General features: G+C 33.3%; 1 protein-coding gene across 2 annotated transcripts in view; it reads left to right on the forward strand.

Annotated features, from left to right (window-relative positions):
• LOC144847573 (glutamate receptor ionotropic, kainate 2-like) overlaps positions 1–17,190 on the forward strand; it is a 55,607-nt gene extending 38,417 nt beyond the window's left edge. For both annotated transcript variants that reach the window (XM_078704005.1, XM_078704004.1), the window contains 13 exons: positions 260–418; positions 7,872–8,123; positions 8,456–8,631; positions 8,911–8,964; positions 10,083–10,223; positions 11,119–11,265; positions 12,231–12,356; positions 12,723–12,824; positions 13,152–13,355; positions 13,674–14,234; positions 14,564–14,795; positions 15,029–15,285; positions 15,620–17,190. In XM_078704005.1, the coding sequence (XP_078560131.1) occupies positions 260–418; positions 7,872–8,123; positions 8,456–8,631; positions 8,911–8,964; positions 10,083–10,223; positions 11,119–11,265; positions 12,231–12,356; positions 12,723–12,824; positions 13,152–13,355; positions 13,674–14,234; positions 14,564–14,795; positions 15,029–15,285; positions 15,620–15,781 (2,573 nt within the window). In that variant the 3' untranslated portion in view covers positions 15,782–17,190. The remainder of the gene's footprint in view (positions 1–259; positions 419–7,871; positions 8,124–8,455; positions 8,632–8,910; positions 8,965–10,082; positions 10,224–11,118; positions 11,266–12,230; positions 12,357–12,722; positions 12,825–13,151; positions 13,356–13,673; positions 14,235–14,563; positions 14,796–15,028; positions 15,286–15,619) is intronic.
• The last annotated feature ends 332 nt before the right edge of the window (positions 17,191–17,522 follow it).

Below are 17,522 nucleotides of genomic sequence, written 5' to 3' on the forward strand. Positions count from 1 at the left end.
TTAACTTAAAACATAAAAATATACTCTCCCATAGGCCATGCCCTGTTTTAGAATGATGATAATAACAATGATACCAGTACACTGATCTACCTTTAATTAAAATGAACTATTATATTATCAGGAGGTGAAAAAGATAATAATAACATATGTCACAGTTACGGCTATTGAGATTAGTTACTTTGGTTGGTTTGGAAAAGGATTCAATGCCAATTGTCATAATGACAACAATAATAATATGTATTTGTTATCTTTTGTTCAGGTGCACTATTCACAGGAGGAAGTGATATAAGTGTTGAAGAAAGAGCTTTCAGATTTGCAATAAATGAAACATCAATGGGTAACACATTCTGGTTTGATCTGCAACCGGAGATTATGTATATAGGCGATTCAGAAGATAGCTTTGAATGTGCACAAAAAGGTAAGTGCAGCAGGTATATGCTAGAATTTCAATAAGATTAAAGGGTCTTTCATACTTGATCCGGCACGACATACATGTATGTTTCTGGTAATTTCAGCTTAAATACATTTCTTATTTCTGGGTACCTAGTTTTATACTTCGTATGGCCCCCAGGACGAATAACAACGTTACAATCAACATACAGCTACAAGCTCTCGACCGGGTTATCATTTTTCCTCGAATATCTATTTAGTACAAATATCTTTGATGATCAGTAATTGCCAATAACGCAAGGCAAATGTGAGATATCTGACATGTTAGCAGACGTTATTGAGATCAATCAACGATACGGTAGTGATCAATGAGTATTACATAAGCAAATAAAACGGATTCAAATGTCAATTAAGTAGTGACCTATTTGACAACAAGAATATTATTAAATTAACCGACGAATGGATTTGCAAATGTATTTTCAAGCCGATTTTTTACGGGGTAAATCCAAAAACTATACCGTAACGTAAAACACTACGTTCTTGTTGCTTAATGATTGGTTCCCACTAGAACGCAACGCAGGACGTAAGCGCAACGCAAGTGAGTTGGCCAATCACAATCGATGGATTATTCGAACTGTCACTTTTCATTGGTCAACTCGCTTGCATTTCTTCCTTGCGCAGCGTCCTAGTGGGAAACAAGTTTAAACACTCGGTAATGTCGTGTTTATATTTTCACATTTTGACAGATATTTTAGTATTATGGTTTTTATGACCGTTATTACTTAATGTAGTATAGTATGTGATTTATTGTACTAATCTTGAGTTAGGCCTACTATTCATAAAACGTGTATTTTATAGTTTTTACATCGTGTTATCCGATACATCAAGTGTATAGAATATTACAACATTTAAGGTAGCACTAATTATGACAAAATTGTCATCTTTTTCGGCATACTTTTTTTTTCAATCTTTTCCGGAATTGCTTTACTCATTTGACATTATCGTGACAGCATATATAAACATTAATGTGAGTTACGGAACATAAAACATTCACTTTTTAGTAAATTAAAATGTCACTTTGACACTCGTTTTTGTCATTCTCATACTTCAAAATTAGTTTTATCTTCAAAGCAATACAGATGATCTTCATTCAAATAATGAATTCAAGAATCCTTTTAAATCATTTATCTCGTCATAAGCAAGAATCCCCATACATTATCGATTGATTACCATCAGTCGATGAAACTTACTTATTCTATTATTTAGTAACTGGATAAAGAATGTGTAAGGAAAAGAAACACCGGCTTCTTCTAAAGCGGTGTCTACACTATCAAACTAGTTTGACAAAAAAAGTGTGATGTGCCCAAATATGGTAGTGATATGCCCAACCATGGTAGTAATATGACATCATCGTGTCCATATATGGGCACGTGACATTGTTTTGTCACATAAAGTTTGATAGACAGATAGCTGTAGAACATCAAACGTACATTTTGTTTAACTTAAATTTTTGTTTGTTGTTTTATGGGAAACGCCCATTTATGTTGTAATTTATGTTCTTTTTAATTTAATAAACTTGATTTTAAATACTTTGCATCATATTCAGTAACAACTTAACTCTGAAACAAAAGTATTATCACTTTACATCTACACTGTAATCATGTATTATTATTTTAATCATGTATTACCATTTGATTTAAAATTGTTAAGTAAAAAATTATGATTTTTGAATAAGTGAAGTGAAAACTTCAGCTAAGTAATGTATAACTTAAAATGATTAAATTCATTAGAAACGTATGGCAGTGTTATTCAACAACAATATAATATTCTATTCGTTGTTACACTAATCAACAGTCACTGATTATAGTTTCAATAATTATTCATAAACTGATGCTAAAATCACATCTGCTTAATATATTTTGACATGAGTGAAGTTTGTACTTTAAATTGGTCCATAATATCTCCATTTAAAAAATAACGTTCTTTCCATCTCTTGTTTCGGAAACTTTTTTTTCAGCAATCTGTATACTTTTAAGCAACATCAATAATTACAGAGTGAAATTCAATGCATTATAGTCTAGTTCGGTGTCAGAATTTTAAGGTCTGAGTCCCAAAGCGACAAGAAATTCATTAGTCGAATTTATATTATCACTAAGAACGCACGCAAAGCATACTAAGTAGATCCATGCAGACTTAAGCAAGTATGTTTAGGCCTATACTGAATTAAGTAATTCACTTTGCACAGTCCGCAGCAGCAAGATCAAATATGAGAATTTGATTTGATTTAGTAACAAACACAGTGACACAGTAATCACACTGTCGGACAGACTTTATAAAATGTAGCCAAATGTGTGCATTTTAATACGATTATTTTTCTGAAACAAATTATACATTATTATAACGTGATATGATAAGGTCCGACGCGTTGGCGAAAAGTCTGACGCGATGGCAAAAGGTTCGACGCGATGGCAAAAGGTCTGACGCGATGGCAAAAGGTCTGACGCGATGGCGAAAGGTCTGACGCGACAGCGAATACAACATTGTAATGGTGGCAATGATATAATGTGTTTGCATAATCAATATAATATATTCATAGCAACTCCTAAACATCATCCCTTAATCGTTACGTATCGGAAATCTCAATCTCTTGCATTTTATCGTCTCACTTTAGGTCTGAAGGTGCATGTCTGCCAATACAACTACGGGGAGTCATTTACAGAGAGACAGTCACGTCGCTCGTTATACAAAATAGAGAATAATTAGCTGTAAAATTGGAGACAGGTGGCTAAGAGATCATATTAATGTCAAACATAAAAATGGTTCCATAACAGTATTTATGAACCTGATTCTCTGTAATGTTCTCAACATGGCATTATGAGATAGTAACCACTGACAAATAACGAACGAACGTAATTTTTATATATTTATATTTATATACATAGAGTAAAGATTACTCCATGATTGTATATCAAAATAATGTGCGTTCAGTTTTACTTATTGTCTCATTTTCGCTGTTTGACGTGGATGTGCACCCGAATCTTTGCTGTATCTCCACATATGGTATTATGTGTTCAGTATCATAGGCAGATTATGTAATACAGTGTCATACGTATCACATGTTATGACTAGTGTTGCTTTGATGGTATATGATAGGCGATGGTACATGACACCGTATTACCATGTTAGATACCGTGACTGAAAATCGGCTAAAAAATGAACAGTTGATATATTCAGGGTTCGCTTTTTCTTATTTGTAAAGTTAACATTAGTATTTTCGTATTGTATAGTAGAGTGATTGTCCTTCTACTCAAAAGTCTTTTGTGATTCAAAGTTTTTCGCAGAGATATTGACTGTTTTCTCGAAATCGAACAAAAGCCTATTAAAACGAAAATTCATTTTTACAACACAGGATGTAATTAACATTGTTGTCATTTATGTAAACATTTATTTAAAAATTAAAACCGACATTCGACAGTGCCCGAATCATACCGAAATAAACAATATAATCTATCAAAATAAAAAATGAATTTGGTTTTATAGTTCGTGGTAAGTTGCCATGGTAATCGTTGAGAGTAAGATTTGTTTTGCTAGCCTCGGGTTACGTCAACATGACGTAATGAATGAACGTTGTAATTGATGGAATCAGCCGAAAGCCATGCAATATCAATTTGCGTAAAATGAAATAAAATAATGATACTTGATTTCAGGCGAATTAAGCAGAATGGGTAAATTGATTTTATATTGAGGGCGCTATTTTACAATTGCATTTTAAAGAACAATTCTCCTATTTTCCCCATTTTAATTAGGCTGTTTGTTCTTCCACACACATTGTATACATTGTACTGGGAAGCTTTTAACTTATTTGAAAACAAAATACGGGGTCGGGGGTGTTCTTTGCCAAGTAGGCCTATATAATAAGCTTACCAGTATAGTGTATTTCCTCTTACACGTTTAAATAAATAACTACATCACTACGTTATTCGGAACATTTAACCCGATCCAATATATGACTATATTTTTTCCAACGCTATATAATTATATTCAAATGCTTAATGAATGAGGTACTGGGAAATTAATTATTTGACATTATAGACATGTATTGATATGCGCATAATTTAATTGATTTTAGAAATACATTTTGCAAGATAATGATGTTACCTTGGATTAATTATGCTTTTTGCGCCGCATTGATAATTACAAAATTGCTCGATTATCCTAATAAAAGAACTGTAATTATATATTTCTATCTCATTATTATAAACGTGAAAATAAGTATCAAGTTTGGTTGTAAATTATGATCATACTTAATTAAGTTAGGTTCCCGCTGAGACGCAGCGCAAGGACATAAGAGTCCTCTAATTTTACCAATCACGACGCGATGCCAGATCACTCTGGCTTGTGATTGGTCAACTCCGTTGCGCGTTCGCCACTGCGTTACGCGTTCGACACTGCGTTGCGTCATAGTGGTGGAATATGAGACAAAGGGAGACAATTTCTAATTGGTCATCACCATGAATCATCGAAAGCGAGTCATCGAACATGAGTAAAGGTAACATTAATGTCATTATCTGCTGGAAGGCTCTAGTTATTTGAGAATGAAAGTCAACTAAGCTCATTGAACCTAATAACCTTTGTTTAATTAGCCATTACGACATCAAGAACCAACAAGCATTGCTGATTGGCTACCATTATTGTGTATTTCATTTCTCTTGGTATTTGCCATTAATTTCCCACGTGGCGTATTTGTGTTAGGTACTTAAAATTGTCCATTTAAACATAGACGGAAGTGATATTCTTCTCGTGATGATAGCAGGCCTAAGTAATTAATAAATACTTTTCAGTTACTTGCTTCTAACCACACTTAACAGTAGCAGTGAGTTTTCTTTTTTGTTGTTGATCCAATAGATCTAAGAAAAGTACAAATACAAAGTATGGTAGTAGCCTACCTACTACGACGTTTCGCAAACGTTTAGTCTACTTGAAAAATGAAATTATTTCTTAATTATTTCTTCACACTTTATTTAATTTGTTAAAACCATTTTGATTTTCTTTTTATGATTCGTGTGAATCTTTATTCAGATGTGTTTTATTTAGTTTACAGTATTTGTCTCTCCAAAGGGAGGTGAATAAATTTGAATTTTAATTTTACTTTACTTAACAGTGTTCTTAAGACTATAACATATTAACTCGAATGAAACCATAAGATTAGACAGATATTTATGAAGGTATTGGTCGCAAAACTATAACAAATAAAAACAATGTTGTTTGATGATTCAGCAATAATACTGATAGTAAGGTAAAGAGAACAGAAAGTGTCATTTATATGGAAATGTACGACTGTTGGACGTACAACAATGGACAAAAAAATACGATTTTAACCTTTTTAAAGATGTTTAATGTTACTGTTTTATACTTTTACACTTTTTGTCATTTTTTAGTCTGTATATGTATGTTTTAATCAGATTTGCTGACAACCGACATTTCTTACGAAGACAAATAACGTTTCTTGTATCTTGTATCTTAGAAAACAAACTAACTAATCAAACTTGTGTAATAGTTGGTGATGATGAAGTAGTATGACATGACGTTGTCAGCTGGTTGCAACTTTACTCGACGTCTAATAATTAAAACATGTCTTCTAATTTTGTATTTAGTGTGATTTATTTTTGTTGAAAGACAACAAAAACAAACGTACCTCACGAGAACGGTTCGTCTTTCAGTGCACTTACAATCTAAATTGACTCCTAAGTGTTTGTACAACTGTACCGAGTCGCTAGAATGTTTTCCAATTTAGAACTGTCATTATTATATTTCAAAGCACAACATTTAGTTATTAAGTTCATTCTTATTGGCACGTGGCTGCTTCTAGCACATGTCATTACATTTCCAAATTAGATTTGTAATAATATTTAGATATGACATAACGGTATTTCTATTCGTATTTTGTTTTTATAACATTATGTCGTCACCACCGATTTTGAATGTACAATTTTTCGGCTTATTTTTTTTTCAATTTCTATTCTCCTAAATTAATTTAACGATACATGTAAGCTATCTTCCGATAATGATAAATGTGTTCTGTAACTCTTGATTCTAAAACTGTCGTAATTTTAAGTACAACAATGATATAAATCTTATTTGGCGCCCGTCTATGTCGTCGGAAACGAATGACCAACAACTACCCACACAAATGGAAACGAGATCTAATTAGACATAAAAAAAAACGAATAGCCTATGGAAGTAATAAATAGTTTTAGTTTAATACAACCGTATAGCACTCTACCATCTGGAGAGCAGGGCACACAACTTAACGTGAGCGCGTGCACAAATTCTGATGACGTACCATTTTAATACAACCGTATAGCACTATACTTTCTGGAGAGGGCACATAACTTAACGTGAGCGCGTACACAAATTCTGATGACGTACCATTTTAATACGACCGGAATAGCACTATACTTTCTAAAGAGGGCACATAACTTAACGCGGGCGCGTGCACAAATTTTAAAACGCTTGTTATATCCACGGTGAGTTTAGTAAACAAAATAATAATTTGCGAATAATAAACATATCATTATATGCTATAATACGTATAGATTAATTTCCAAAATGTCAATACATCCAACTATTTAGGTATACCAATGTTCGGTCACTCGGTTGGTCTGGTTTTGTTCTATCGATTTTGCAGTCATGGCATTTTACATTGTGTATATAATAATATTTATATTTGTATTCAAAATAAAGATTTCCATAATTAAAATGTTCTGTATTATCCTTTTACTAAGAAATAAAGTTTAATTTTAATTTAGTTTTCAATTTTACATTGAAAAAAATAATCCTTCGACAATCATAAAGTTTTTAAAATAAGATTTCTGTCCACGAAAAGTAGAGCAGCATTTTGAGAATTGTAATGTGTGTTTGGAATGTGTTAATGTTATCCACGGGAACGGTACATTTATCATATTATATGGATATGATTAATTGGTAAATTCTTGCTATTAACAAGATGTGCAGTGAAGTGTGTGATCAATTCTCACGTCAATCACTCTGATGAGAGAGGTCTTTTAGAAGCACCTTTTTGGTACTGTCCTAGTTTCTTTGAGAATACGAATATCCCGTATGTTGTCTTATATTAACCTATTAGCCTTCCAAGTATCTCAACAATTTGTCTGCAGTTTCACTTCGATTTTAATTGAACTCGTATTTTATATAAAATATAACAATAAATAATGATGGAATGCTTTTGGCTAAGTGAAAATATCTTAATGTATTCATTAACTTTCTACAGATCTGTTTGTCAAATGAAACAAAAATGTTTTCATCTATTTCATTCAATTGCCTTTTAATTCATTGAGCTTTTTTTCGATTTATTTACATCATTGTTTTTGTATGTTGGATTTGATAATTTATAAATGAATACTTTGATTTAAGGTTTTAATACTGATGCTGTAACTTGTGTTTATTATTTTGTCTTTTTACAGCATGTGAACTTCTAAATAAAGGCGTTGTCGCAGTGTTCGCACCCCAATCGAGTGCCGGCGCTGTTGCCGTTGAATCTGTGTGCAGTTCTGTTTCTGTTCCAATAATCGAGTGTCGGTGGGACTATCAACGACACCATAATTATGATTCGTTCAATTTATATCCACAACACAATTTGTTAGGCCAAGCTTTAAAAGACTTAGCACAATATTTCAAGATGAAAAAAATAGCAATTTTGTATCAGTACGATGAAGGTAAGGACTTTTTATGTTAGTAATTCTTTAGGAGCGCCACCAGCGTCTTTTAAAATACGTATGACACGCCATAGTTTTATCATTAGCCAAATTGCCGTCTAGAAACGAGACTATTGTCACATTTAAAGATTATTTAATTTATAGTCGTCGTTACAGCGTTAAAGACAAATTTTGCACGCGCGTGCAAAGCCGTACCATTTTCAACAGTATTTAAACGCACATCGTCCGTAAAATAGATGTCACACAAATTATGCAAAAAAAACCCCCCAAAACCCTGAAGAATACAGGCCTCTAGAAAATCAGTAGTAAATGCTATTTAACTTTTTTTTCAGGATTAATTAGACTTCAAGAATTACTGACAGTTTGTAATTTCAAACAAGGTCAAGTCATTATTAAAAAAATGATGGGAACTGATTTTAGACAGTTACTGCAAGAAATAAAACGATCTGGAATATCAAACATAATAGTGGATTGTGATGACGAAACTCTTCCATTGTTTTTAAATCAGGTAATGTAACTTATTACATGAATTATATGGATACTTAATGATCTCAACAACAAAAATAAATAATTTTAACAATTTGTATTAATACCATTAATTTATCTGGAGATTATTCAAAGTACGGTTCATTCAAAGTATGCAGGCAGACTATCTAGCCATCCACCCGTTACCAATTTATTAAACCTATTCAGTGGTGAAAATAAACCTGTACACACAGTGTATTAAAATGGAATATAACAAATGTCCGTAGCAACATTTTTTTGTTTTGTTTGTTTTGTAATTTAGACTATGCAGGTTCAGATGCTTCGCTACGAATTCCACTATGTATTTACATCACTGGTAAGTTACATCAACAAATTATCCATCATGATATAGACGCACTCAATCACTTTGAACGCATTGTCGTAATTGTTGGAAACATCTATCACTTTTTATTCATTATACTTATACAGTTGGTAGTTATTTACTACAGTAGGATGATATCATTATGCACATTGAGCTTCTTCTAAGAATGGCGGAGAATACGTCAGTAAACTCATACATTATTATAATAATACCGCAGGTATATCACAATTGTGACGCTACTATAACAAATAATACACGCAAATTGAAACGCGCGCGTTCAAAATACGTCATATAAACGTCATGTCTGTTCTGTGAAGCACGTTGTTTTTAACGCGTCCATCATAACAAATAGTTTCATAATGCTAAATCCTCGTCAATGAACACACGATGTTTACTGATAAGGCCCACTTAACAAATATATTTATATAACAGAAATAGATATCAACATGTCTTACTCTGGTCAAATAGATGACCAGAAGCCTGGACATGCTTCACCGTCATGTGCTCTTTGGCATTTGGTTTAACAGCTAACACCAACATGACATGATATCAGTTTTCAAAGATATGGAAAGTAGCCGGTCCAGCTGTCGTGGTATACGTTTAGGATATTCTTTTTCTTGTCCTATTCAAGGCCTGTGTTATTTGTTCAGTTGCCGCGTTTACAGGACATGCATAGATTGAAGTGACATCTACCCTCTGACATTCACAATTGGATAAGATAACTCATTAACACCCATCTTGACAATAATAGTAGAAGTTGTTGATTTACTTGTACATACATAGGCCTATACGCTTATTTTTTTTTCTTTTGACAGAAGACAAAATATATTCTAGTTTCTGTCGCTATTCGGCTCCTCTTCCACCATCCTCCTTTCTGTTCGCATTATCCCCCAACCCCACCCCCTACGTTTATGCTAGAAATCATGAATAACATCAGAGTGAAGTGAAGAGTGAATAATACATGACAATAATTCATTATGGCATAAATTAAATCTTTTATTATGTACCCATTTATTTACTATTTTTGCCGTCATTATTACATTGTTTTCCGGTAGGCCTATCCATTTATTAGGTTTATTTATTATTTTTTTCTTCTTTTTAAATTTGTTTAGAATATGCATATGATTGATATGAGTTTATATGCGGGAGATAACGTGAATATTTCAAGTTTTCGACTTCTTGATGACGACAATAAAGATGTTGAAGAAGTAATTCAAAAGTGGAAGATAGAGCATTACCAGACAAGTATGTCGGTAAGTTGTTGCCAATCTGCTGCTGCTGCTCTCCATTTCTTATTTTCATTTGCTGCTTCTTTTTATAATCAATAAAATACATTTGCACCTGTTTGTGGTGATTTTTCTTTACCGTTATTTGCGTTTTATATGAGCATATGAAGTATTTTTTTAAAGATAATTTTTTGTTGTTGATCCAACAGATCGAATGTACTAAAATGGTACTTACAATATTAGGATCCAAATGAAATTATTTCAAGAGCATTTATTTAGCTACTACATTATTACTATGATATCCAACTAATAACAATACATTTCAAGCATGTATACCAAGTGCAATTTTCTGTTTTAAGTGTCTAGCTTGTCGCGTCTAACAGTACAAAAACGTGAAAACAATTGAAATAAAGCTCTGTCTACACTATTAAAATGTGTGTGACATAGAAAATGTGATGTGCCTATATATGAACATGATGATATCACATCACTACCATATTTAGGCACATCACTACCATATTTAGGCATATCACTACGATATTTTGGCAACATCACACTTTTTTGTCAAACTAGTTTGATAGTGTAGACAGAGCTTAAGACTCACTCACCTCTTGTATTTATCTTCATGCTGTTATGCGTCCTTACGCTGTGTATTCTTGATACATGGCACCTAGATGCAGAGACATATAATCCATTTAATTATTTTATTATACATCCATATTCTAATACTATCAACATAGTATGTATTGCTTATTGCATATAGTGCCCATTATTGCTCGTCGTATGTTTCTGTTCCCTGGTTTACTTACGTTTTATCCAGGTGGTGGGGAAGAAGCTATAAATTTACATAATGCATACGTCATAAGCGAATTTACGTTTCCAAAATGAGTTATATAAAAATGTAATTTTGTGAACTTTTTAGACGAAAGCGGCATTGATATATGATGGGGTAATGTTGATAGCTGAAGCGTTACGAGATGGGGAAAATATGATTGTGGCACAAAACCTGGACTGTAAATCTGATGAAACGTGGGAAAATGGTGAAACTATGGCTAGTTATATAGAAACGGTAAACACTATTTTTATTTTGTATTTATTTTTTATTTCAACAATGTTTATAGGGGGTAACTCTTCCCGTTCCCTCGCAGGGGAGCTGATATCCAGGGGCCCTGATATCAAGGGCAGCTAATATCCAGGGGCCGTGATGTCCAGGGGTGCTGATATCCAGGGTCCCTGATATCCAGGGGAGCTGATATCCAGGGGAGCTGATATCCAGGGGAGCTGATATCCATGGGCCTTGATATCCAAGGGAGCTGATATCCAGGGGAACTGATATCCAGGGGACCTGCTATCCAGGGGAACTGATATCCAGGGGCCCTGCTATCTAGGGGAGCTGATATCCAGGAGAGCTGATATCCAGGGGAGCTGATATCTAGGGGAGCTGACATCCAGGAGAGCTGATATCCAGGAGAGCTGATATCCAGGGGAGCTGATATCCAGGGGCCCTGATATTCAGGGGCCCTCTATTATTCAAATACAGAAATTACAATCACAAAAAAAGTACATTCAAAAGAGAGACAATACAAGCAGATAGATTATTATTATTAAAGACATGTGACATTTTCACTAAAGACAATCTTTTCTAACGTTTTTTTTTATTACGTCTTTCTCGTTCCATCTATAATAGATAATTGATAAACGCATTGAAACTTTTGTTTAAAAATGTATAAGATAAATTTAGACACATACGAAATAAACGACACATTTAACTGAAAACACATCAATTGAAATTAACACATTAACAACATTAGGCCTAATGTATTTTCTGAAATTGAATTGCCAGTTTGCATTTCCTTCCACCATGGTTAGACCTATATTTCCAAAATTGTGAGCACATTTAATTTGTTAAACGGTGTTTACGTGCCATAGACGAAAAGACCGAAAGACTGTCAATTCGTTAATGTGTTATTGCGGTGTTTGCGTGCCATAGACGAAAACGCTGATGGACTGTCAATTCGTTTTTTTCTTCTTTAGGCGACATTTGTATCGTCTCCATTTTCAACATTAACTGGAAATTTAGCTTTCGATGACGACATGGAAGGAGTCCGTGAAAACATTACGTTTATATACAATCAATTATCGGGTGGGGTAATGGCAAAGGTATGTTCTTTTAAATTATATTTATCGTTGAATAACAAAGAGATTCTTGCATATTTCAAAGCGACAAGATTTTCCCATGGGATTTCTCAAAGGATCTAAAGATGAAATCCCATTCATCAATCGACCAACCCCTATTCAGGGGACACCCAATTAATGCTGGTGGTGTTCCATTATGTATTTTCATGGAAACTACTCGACTAAGACAAAGACGTACTTTTCTCAAAACTTCGAAACCGAATAATAAATACTTCAATCAATGCAATGGATGAGATACAATAGGCCTACGTGTCGTCGATTTTTTCTTGGGACCCGGCCAAAGGTCTCCTTTACTTTGTTTGTAGTAAACTAAGCTGTGTTTTCTATTAGTTTGGTACATGGGATCAGGCATACGGTCTGAACGTATCAGATGGAAGGACAAACCACACCATGGATTTGGCTAATAGAACACTTATTGTTACAACAGTATTGGTAAGCGTTAAAATGACATTGCATTGTGGGAGAAGAGTGAATAACATTGCTGTCATTCAAGTCAGCTTTCGACACTACTATAATTCAATCCACTTTATTTCGTCCTCAAACAAATATATTTGGTGTATTTCATAGAATATAAAAATATATAAAGATATATAAAACATTAGGTTAAAGGTATAAAAAGAGTTAGGAACACTTATATAAAACACATTTCATTAAAATATAAAAACATCAAAATAGTATACAGATAAAAAAAAATTAAGTCACAAAATCAAGTCTGATGGAATATTATTGACAATGATATATTTTCTTTTTTAATAACAGGAAAAGCCTTACGTAATGGAAAAAGAGTCGAGTAAAGCTCTTGAAGGCAACGATAGATATGAAGGTTACTGTATAGATTTACTAGAAGAAATTGCAAAATCGATCAAATTTGATTATAAAATAACTCTGGTTCCAGATGGTGATTATGGAACAGAAGACGCAAGTGGAAACTGGAATGGAATGGTCGGAGAACTCATCAAGAAAGTGAGTAATTATGTTTGTAGATGTTATATAACATTTCCCTCTCAAACAGGCAATGTATTAATAAAGAACATTATAAACCACTTATTTAATCTTAAATACATGAATTGACGTCATAGCTCTATGTGAAGAAATTGTCGAATTAGCGCCGAATCCTACTTACGAATACATTCATTCTTCTCTTTCCAACGATGTAATAATGATTTATTCGCCCTATTGTAACAATTATAAATACAAAATAAAAATAAATAAAAAAGCAGGGCGTCAATTAAAGAATTAACGACTAAAATTTAATTCATTTAAATCATTCTTTTTCAACAGAAAGCGGATTTAGCCGTTGCTCCTCTTACAATAAACTACGATCGTGAAACAGCCATAGACTTTTCTAAACCATACATGCATTTAGGCATCAGTATTCTTTACCGTGTACCTGAGCCTCAAGATCCAGGTATATTCTCCTTTCTAGATCCACTTTCGTTCGACGTCTGGCTATACGTGCTTCTCGCGTTTGTGTCTGTCAGTATGACTATGTTCGTGTTAGCACGTTTTAGCCCGTACGAATGGTTTAATTCCCATCCCTGTAACCCAGAGTACGACCGTGTGGAAAACCAGTTCAACTTGCTCAATTGTATGTGGTTTGCATTTGGTGGACTAATGCAACAAGGCTCAGAGATTAATCCAAGAGCCTTTTCCACAAGAGTGTTGAGCGGATTCTGGTGGTTTTTCTCCCTCATCTTGATATCGTCATATACAGCGAATTTAGCTGCTTTTCTAACTGTTGAAAGAATGATATCACCCATTCAGAATGCCGATGATCTAGCAGGGCAGACTACAATTCGGTATGGGACTCGAGCAGGTGGCTCTAGTGTGGCCTTCTTTGCGGTAAGTAATAGTTATTATAGTAATTAATGGTTACCGTAATACATACAATCATGTATGAGGATACGAGGGACATGCAATCTTTCACAGTAACTGTTGTTCATCTTTTTTCCATAAAGCTTGATTCCCACTTAGACACGCGCAACGCCGTAGGTTTAACGCAAGTAAGTTGACCAATCACAATGCGTGTTAGGATGATCTATTGCTTGTGATTGGTCGAATTACTTGCGGCGCGCTTGCTCGCTTTCGTTGCATCCAAATGGAAACCAAAGTTTATGGTACAGTAATTGAGGCTTGAACAGCATCTTTCACCACTTTACTTTCTATAACAGGAGTCTACAATTCCAACGTATAAAAAGATGTGGGATTTTATGTCCACAAATAGTGATGATGTACTCATGAAAAACTATTCAGCAGGTATCAACCGAGTTTTAACACAAAAGAAGTATGCTTTCCTAATGGAATCGACTATGATAGAATACATCGTAGCAGAAAACTGTAAAAACCTGACGCAGATTGGTGGATTATTAAATTCAAGAGGTTACGGAATTGGAACACAGTTAGGTAAGAAGGAAAACATACTGGTATTATGTTCAGTGTATGTGAATGACGTCACATAATTAGTGACCTCACGCAAACAAGCAATTGCGTACAAAAGGCGTACTAATATCTATCAGTGCTTATCAGAATGGCTTAAGTACAATTTAAAGTTTTTGTATCCTATTCTCATATTATATTGCCACCAACATTTCTTCTTCAAATTATTAATTCAATTAATGTGTGTTATTCTCTATCAGGCTCCCCTTACCGTGATGAAATTACAAAGGTAATATTAAGATTACAAGAAGATGGAAAGTTGCTTGCGATGCAAAATAAATGGTGGAAGAAAGAGCAGTGTGAGCGAGAAGACTCGACGAAGGAAGACGCCAATGAACTAGGGTTGAAAAATATAGGAGGCATATTTCTTGTCTTACTGTTTGGCCTAGCAATTGGGGTGTTCTTAGCATTCGGAGAATTTCTCTGGAAGTCGAGACAGAACGCCGAGTTGGATAAGGTAATTATGTACTGCAAGATTCCTTTATGTCCACAATAATTTCTCAATGGCACTTCTTTCCTGTCACTATACAGTACTATACTGTACTTTTATGTGTATGTATAATAATATTCCTGATATGTGTATCATTTTTTTTAAATTGTTTGATTGTTTTTATGAATTTTAACTTTTTATACTGTGTATAAATTTAAGTTGTGACTTCTGGCTAATGAGCTATAGAGCTTCAATATCTCTTTAGAAGCCCCAGACGTTTTGTTTTGCCACACAATGAAATTACTTGATTGGTTACGCAACAGAAGGGATACATATTGACCAATGTATACTTTTTTTTCAGAAATCAATGTGTGCAGAAATGGCGGCTGAGCTACGGTTTGCTTTACGTTGTAATTCCAAAAAACAAGATAGGAAATCACTTGAACTTGATGGTTACCTGTCTCCGCCATTTCAAAGCGCCATGAACGGGCAAACAGTTCAAATGATGGACAGTCTAACATAGCATCAACAGTTAAATAAATACGTCATGATGGCGTAATACAGACCTTTTTCAGTTAAATCATTCACGTTATTTATAAAATAACGGAATAAAAACATTTTTCAGTTAATCAGTACGTCTTATGGAGAATATTTCTCCATGGTCTTATATCATAGACGATATAATTTAGGAACATTTGTTATGCTTTACCGGAGAGGGCGTTCCATTTTTTATTTTTTATTGAGATTTATACGCATGCGCACGTAACAATTCATGTTTGTAAAGAAGTGGAACTTCATTGTTATTAGTTTGACTTTGCTTCAGTATTGAAATATTGAATGAAGTAAAAAATAGATTCGGGAAAATAAATTATATTATTCATAAATTTCTGATTGCCTTTCAAAATTCGAGAGGCAATATAAACCGAAACGTTGTTTAAAAAATCATTACGTCATTCAAATAGTATATAATGGTTGTGAAATTATAGTAGCCAACGATCAATGAAACATTTTAATATTGGAGACGGGAAATGTATATCAGACGGTAATAAAACAAAATTGGAATTCGTGAAACTTAAGTGGCATTATTAAATGTTTTACTTTCTGGATTTATCGAAGCAAAATATCATAAAATGCAATTTGCTTCCACAGTAAAACAACCATTATTTCTTTATAAAACCATTTTAATGATAAATGTCATTTTCTATAATAATAATAATTCTTTATTTTTTTCAGTAAAGTTTATAATTGCCGTGAGTGTTCTATACTTTTTGTTTAACTTTTGCCCTAGACTGGTGGGGCCAGTAAAGTTTAACTTTTACCCTATACAAATATAGGGTGGGATAAAGAAAATTTTCTATTTTGAATAATATATAAATATATAAATAATTAAATTCAGCATTGATGTATATATAATTGAACATAAACATTAGGATAGTTGTGCTCGGATAATATACAGTAAGAAGATTATAAGAGAATAATGAACATTTTAAAACTGTTATTATAAATTATTTTAATAGTCTTAGTTATCATTTATAATAGTCAACTGAAGAGCATGACCTATGACCTTAGAATGTATTGTTTTATGTTTGCGTTTTATCATGTAATATTGTCGCATAAAAACGATATTGGTATTCACACCAAGCGATGTGAAGCTACTGTATGTTCACACAAGGCACTGACAACATTTTTTGTTCGTATTATAAATGTCGCCTCCTATCGATAGGAGACGTATTATACATAATATGCACATTTACAACCACCGATAGATGTCTAATTTGGGGTTATCTATCAGCCATATAATAGAGACTGTTTGCATATAATTATTAAGAAAATAAGTAGATTTAAGAAAGAAAAATACATTTGTGAATAAATATTCAAATATTAAATATCCAACTGTTTTTATTTTGTTTTCCAATAGGCATATTACCAGCCTAAATAAATATGACTAGTCATATAATAGGGGCTAATGCTATTTCCAATGGGTATATTACCAGCCTAATCAATATGACTAGGCCTATTAGTATAGGGTCTATGCTATTTAGCAAACAAAATAATTGTTAATATCCAAAATTAATAAAAATCCTACTGGTTCGTTTTCAGCAATTATCCAGAATACCAAATTATTAAAAAACTAAAGTAAAACTATACACTCAACGAATCAATACGTTTACATTCGTTTCAATAGAGTGTACACAGTTTTAAAAATTGATTTTAAACGTCAGTAGTGATGGGATGGGTTTAATTGGAAACAAAATATCTCTGAT

The sequence above is a fragment of the Antedon bifida genome, chromosome 7 (genome assembly GCF_963402885.1).
Source record: "Antedon bifida chromosome 7, ecAntBifi1.1, whole genome shotgun sequence".
NCBI lineage: Eukaryota > Metazoa > Echinodermata > Crinoidea > Comatulida > Antedonidae > Antedon > Antedon bifida.